The sequence below is a fragment of the Tasmannia lanceolata genome, unplaced genomic scaffold (genome assembly GCF_043159265.1).
Source record: "Tasmannia lanceolata isolate RefF3 unplaced genomic scaffold, GAP_Taslan_0.1 ptg000015l, whole genome shotgun sequence".
Taxonomy (NCBI): Eukaryota; Viridiplantae; Streptophyta; class Magnoliopsida; order Canellales; family Winteraceae; genus Tasmannia; species Tasmannia lanceolata.
In genome coordinates, this window is record NW_027518692.1 from 28,187,373 (window position 1) to 28,193,481 (window position 6,109).

Genomic DNA, 6,109 nt, shown 5'->3' on the forward strand with positions numbered 1-6,109 from the left:
TTTCCCATAGTTTCTAAGAATAGAACTCATTTTTTTTTTTTTGTAATCCTCTACTGCTTTTGGCGTGAATGACATGCAGGGCATGCACCAGACACCCAGGCTACTAAGCAGTGTCCGACTAATCTTTGATTTGCATATGTCATAGACATTGATGCATATGAGTTCAAGCTTTACCTTTGATTATGTGCAATGCTTTGATTCATTAAGCTTTCTAATTGACCCATGTATGGATTTTTCAGTCAGTTGCTCTCAAGCCAGTTGGCTTTAAGGAACTAGGCATAAAAACCCTTCAGACTTAATAGCTCAAGTCAAAAAGGCTACAAATCAAAACTATAATCAAGAAGCAAACTTTCTAAAAAATCATTCATTCTTTCTTTTGTTTCAACCTTTCTTTCCTTTTTATCCATACCATATAAAAAGCAAGTTTCTATTTCTATTTCTTATTCAAATCCTTTTAAAAAGAAAGATTCCAAAAGAAAACAAAACTAAGAAAGGAAAATATTCTTTCTAATTTTTCAAATTCCAAAATTAAAATATCCACTAACTTTATTTCTTAAAATAAGAGAACAATTTTCTTTCTAAGAATACCAAGTTCTTTCTAATTTGCGAAAAATTACCAAAAATAAAAAGAAAGGAAATTTTCTAACTTTAAACCATAGAAAAGAATAGAAAAGAAAATTTTCTAAAAGCTACCCCCCCATACTTGAATTATGCACTGTCCTCAATGCATTAAAAATAGAAACAAAAATATGAGGACTAAAAATAGAAAGGAGGGTACGTACCGTATTTTCTTAAGTAGAATTGGAATAGGAAGGTTCATGGAGATCCATGACTTCTTCCATATTCGGCTGTGACAACTCAATAAACGGCTTTAAACGTTGACCATTAACTTTAAAAATCTCACCATTGCTGGGATTTAGAACCTCGACCGCACCATGGGAAAAAACTTTATGCACAATGTATGGTCCATCCCAACGAGACCTTAACTTACCTGGAAATATATGCAATCGTGAATTGTAAAGAAGCACTTTTTCGCCCTCTTGAAACGATTTTCTCAAAATATGTTTGTCATGAAAAGCTTTTGTCTTCTCTTTATAGATCTTTGCATTCTCGTACGCTTCATTGCGCAACTCCTCCAATTCAGAAAGTTGTAATCGCCTTTGAACACCTGCAGAAGACAAATCAAAGTTTAGTTTCTTAATAGCCCAAAAAGCTTTATGTTCCAATTCAACCGGGAGGTGACAAGCTTTGCCATACACAAGGCGGTAAGGAGACTGACCAAGATCAGTCTTGAATGCCGTCCTATGAGCCCACAAGGCATCCACTAATCTAATGGACCAATCTTTGCGGTTTGGATTCACTGTCTTTTCCAAAATTTGCTTAATTTGCCTATTTGAAACCTCCACTTGGCCACTCGTTTGTGGGTGATAAGGTGTAGACAACTTATGAGTAATACCATATTTCTTCATAAGAGCTTCAAAAGGTCTATTACAAAAGTGTTTACCCCTATCACTAATGATCGCACGAGGAGTACCGAAGCGCGATAGGATGTTTTCTTTTAAAAACTTGACCACTACCTTGTGGTCATTGGTTTTGCAAGCAATTGCTTCAATCCACTTTGAAACATAATCTACTGCAAGTAAAATATACAAATTCCCAAATGAATTTGGAAACGGACCCATAAAATCAATACCCCACACATCGAAGATTTCTACTACTAAGATTGGGTTGAGGGGCATCATATTTCGCTTAGTAACTCTACCTAATGACTGACAAGATCTACATGCCTTACAAAAATCAAAAGCATCCCTAAAAAGACTTGGCCAATAGAAACCACACTGTAAAACTTTGTGCGCAGTTTTCTTTGCACTAAAGTGGCCACCACAGGCTTGATCATGGCAAAAAGATAGAATCGATTGGTGCTCATGATCGGATACACATCGTCGGACAATTTGATCCGAACAAGTTTTGAACAAATAGGGATCATCCCAAAAGAAATACTTTACCTGTGAGTGAAACCGGTATTTGTCTTGGTTGGACCAATGATCCGGTGTAGCACCTGTAACCAAGTAATTCACAATATCTGCATACCATGGCTCACTAGAAATAGCAAACAATTGCTCATCAGGGAAGTTTTCATTAATTGGACCTTCGTCATTCTTTGCATTAGGAAGTCTAGACAAGTGATCGGCAACCAAGTTTTCCGTACCCTTTTTATCTCTAATCTCCAAATCAAACTCCTGAAGAAGTAAAACCCACCGAATGAGGCGAGCTTTAGCATCCTTCTTTCCAACGAGATACTTGATTGCCGAATGGTCGGTATAAATTATCACATGCGATCCAATCAAGTAGGACCTAAATTTTTCTAATGCAAACACAACCGCTAGAAATTCTTTTTCCGTAGTGGTGTAGTTGAGTTGTGCATCATTGAGAGTCCTACTTGCATAATAGATGACATGCGGTAATTTATTGAATCTTTGGCCCAAAACGGCTCCTATGGCAAAGTCAGAAGCATCACACATAATTTCAAACGGTTCGGCCCAATTTGGTGCTTGAATGATGGGAGCCGTAGTTAACTCATTTTTTAAACACTCAAAAGAATCGAAGCATTCTTTGGAAAACTCAAATTTTTGATCTTTTGCTAACAAGTTGGTTAGAGGCCTAGCATTTTTAGAAAAATCTTTTATAAAACGCCGGTAAAAGCCCGCATGGCCTAAAAATGATCGAATATCCTTCACACTTTTGGGCGGTGGAAGATGGACAATGAGATCCACCTTGGCTCTATCAACCTTAATTCCCTCTTTAGAAATCACATGTCCTAGAACGATGCCCTCTTTTACCATAAAATGACACTTTTCCCAATTGAGGACAAGGTTCTTTTCTCTACTCCTTTCTAAGACCAATTTTAAGTGATGTAAACATTCGGCATAGGTGGAGCCATGAATAGAAAAATCATCCATAAAAACCTCTAAGAAGGTCTCCACCATGTCAGAAAAGATACTCATCATGCATCTTTGGAAAGTTGCCGGTGCATTGCATAACCCAAAAGGCATGCGTCTATAAGCAAACGTTCCAAAGGGGCATGTGAAGGTCGTTTTCTCTTGATCTTCAGGAGCTATGGGAATTTGGTTATAACCGGAATATCCATCAAGAAAGCAATAATACTCACGACCCGCTAACCTTTCTAACATTTGATCAATAAAAGGCAAAGGAAAGTGATCCTTCCAAGTAGCGGCATTAAGCTTTCGGTAGTCAATACAAACCCGCCACCCCGTTTGAATACGAGTAGGAATGAGTTCATTGGTGGCGGATTGTATAACTGTGACTCCCGACTTCTTAGGCACTACTTGAACGGGACTCACCCATTGGCTATCCGATATGGGATATATGATCCCGTTATCTAACCATTTTAAAATTTCTTTTTGGATGGCTTCCTTCATCACAGGATTAGCCCTTCTTTGAGGTTCCCTTGAAGGTTTGGAACCCTCAATGAGGTTGATGTGGTGTTGCACAATCGAAGGGCTAATTCCTTTGATGTCGGCCATTGTCCAACCTATGGCTTCCTTGTTATCTTTTAGTAATTTAATGAGTTCCTCCTCTTGAGTGGAGGTTAGATCCGCAGCAATTATTACAGGCAAAGTACAATTATCACCAAGAAAAGCATAACGTAAAGTAGAGGGAAGCGGCTTCAAGTCTAGCTGTGGGGCCTCTTCAATGGAAAGCTTTGGAAGCGATGTGGCTAGTGGTCCCACCGGCTCTACGTTTTGAATGGCAAAAGCTTTGGAAAAGAAATCATCTCCTCCATCATCTCCTAGTGCATCCAAGCATTCTTGATAACCTGCATCAAAGTTGATTTCAAAATTAGTCATAACATCTTCAGGAAAGGCATGCAACATATTAATATCTTCATGAAAATTGGGTTGCTTACCTAATCTAAAAACATTAAAATCTACTGAAGTATTACCAAAGGAGAGTTTCATTAGGCCATTTCTACAGTTAATGAGAGCATTGCTAGTAGCAAGGAAAGGCCTCCCAAGAATGATAGGGATTTGATCCTTGATATTAGCAACAGGTTCCGTATCTAACACGATAAAATCGACTGGAAAAAGAAAATCTCCTACTTTAATTAACACATCCTCAACCATCCCTTTAGGTGTCTTTATGGATCTATCCGCCAATTGGAGAGTGACGGTGGTTGGTTTGAGGTCTCCTAGTCCTAATTGCATATATACAGAAAATGGCAAGAGGTTCACACTAGCACCCAAATCTAAAAGAGCATGCTCAATTTTAGTGTTACCAATAGTGCAAGAAATAGTGGGACATCCCGGGTCCTTATACTTAGCCACCATCTGTTGAGATAAAATGGAACTTATATTTGCGGCCAAGAAAGCCTTCTTGGGCACATTAGTTGTGCGCTTTTGTGTGCACAAATCTTTCAACACTTTGGCATAAGTAGGGACTTGGGAAATCGCATCTAATAAAGGAATGTTAATTTGCACTTGCTTAAACACATTTAATATTTTATCCATGGCATCCACCTTTTTATTATTAGCAAGTCTCCTTGGAAAAGGAGCTTTAGGCACATACTCCTTTACAGGTGGAGAAACTGCCTGCTCTTCACTTACCTGTTTGGGTTCCGCAATCGACCCTGTTGGAGGGGAGTCTTTTCTTACCTCTTTGGATGTATCTTGTGGATCTATAGAAGGTTCAGATCTGACCTCCTCATTGTGGTAATTTTTACCACTCCTTAAAGCATATACGACATTACATTCATTGGAGGGCTCTTGCAGCGGCAGAATTGGTTGAATGACATTCAACTGATTTTGCGGTACCTGTTGATTCACATTCATATTCACGTTCCTTGGATTAGGAACGGGTTGACTTGGCATCTTCCCATTTTCCCTTTCATGCAAAGCCATGGCAAGTTGGGAGATTTGCTTCTCCATATTGTGTTGGCTTGTCATGAAAGTGCTAGTGAGAAGTTCTATGCTCTTTTCTAAGGAAGCTATGCGTGCCGACTCCCCTTGTTTTTGAAAACCCGGTGGTTGCTGATTTGAAACATTATTTAAAATTGGGTTTTGAAAAGGTGGAGGTGTGGTTAGGGGTGGTCGAACATGCATAGAAGGGAAGGTGGGCCTAGGTTGGACAAATTGGCCTTGACCTTGGAAATTTGATGGCCCTCCTTGATAATTCCCTTGATTCCAAGAAAAGTTAGGATGATTCCTCCATCCCGGATTATAAGTGCTACTATATGGATTATTTAAAAACATGGCACTTGCATTTTCATTAGAATTACCAAATTTAGCAAGAGTTGGGCACTCTTCCATGACATGGTCCGTGGCTTGACACCAATTGCACATAGGAACACTATGTGCAATTTGATGGACCTGTGAAGGTCCTTTGACAACTATGGCTTCTAGCCTTTTGATTAGGCTATCAAGATGGGCCTCTTTTGCCACGGCACCCTCTATTAGAAATCCCTTACTTGAAGTGGCTCTCTCACCGTCTTGAGTGGATTCCCACTCTCTTGTTTTTTCTGCCAAATCAAGTAAGAAGTTCCATGCCGCGGCCTCATCCGTGAAAGATGTAAAACCGTTAGGACACATGGATTCAAGAAGTTGCTTTGTTTGGTAATCTATGCCCTCATAAACAATTTGGCATAAGTGCCACAAATCAATTCCATGGTGAGGACACTCTTGGAGTAGGTCTTTCAACCTCTCCATAAACTTAGAAAATGACTCTAATGGCTTTTGTTTGAATTGTAAAATATCGTTCCTAAGCTTATTAGTTTTATGTAATGGAAAAAACTTTTTTAGGAAAGCGACAGCGAACTCCTCCCAAGTGGTGATGGAGTTCGTTGGTAAGCCATAGAGCCACTTCTTTGCTCCATCCTTGAGTGAAAACGTAATAAACCGCAACTTTACCGCATCATCGGTAAGTTGTTGCAACTTAATCAAAGCACATACATCTTCAAACTCACGCAAAAATAAATACGCATCCTCCGAAGGGAGGCCATGAAAACGAGGAAGCAAAGAAATAAATTGCGATTTTAGCTCAAAATTATTGCCCTGCGCAATCGGCAATCTAATGCAGGAAGGTTGCGCGGTTC

At 39.3% G+C, this 6,109-nt stretch overlaps 1 protein-coding gene across 1 annotated transcript; it reads right to left on the minus strand.

The window, feature by feature from the left end:
- Positions 1-791: 791 nt before the first annotated feature.
- On the minus strand, positions 792-4,850 carry LOC143891914 (uncharacterized). The gene is made up of 6 exons (XM_077396410.1): positions 4,626-4,850; positions 4,216-4,502; positions 3,597-4,038; positions 2,890-3,149; positions 2,266-2,319; positions 792-1,890 (listed from the first exon to the last, which is right to left on the minus strand). Exons 1-6 carry the CDS (start codon positions 4,848-4,850, stop codon positions 792-794), a joined length of 2,367 nt encoding a protein of 788 aa, XP_077252525.1.
- Between the last annotated feature and the right edge of the window lie 1,259 nt (positions 4,851-6,109).

Coding starts and splice junctions, on each gene's coding strand:
- LOC143891914 (XM_077396410.1), bottom strand. CDS start 4,850: ATGAATGTGAATCAACAGGTACCGCAAAATCAGTTGAATGTCATTCAA. Junction 4,503..4,625: donor CGATTGCGGAACCCAAACAG/GTAAGTGAAGAG, acceptor AATGTGTTTAAG/CAAGTGCAAATTAACATTCC. Junction 4,039..4,215: donor TCTGTATATATGCAATTAGG/ACTAGGAGACCT, acceptor AATCCCTATCAT/TCTTGGGAGGCCTTTCCTTG.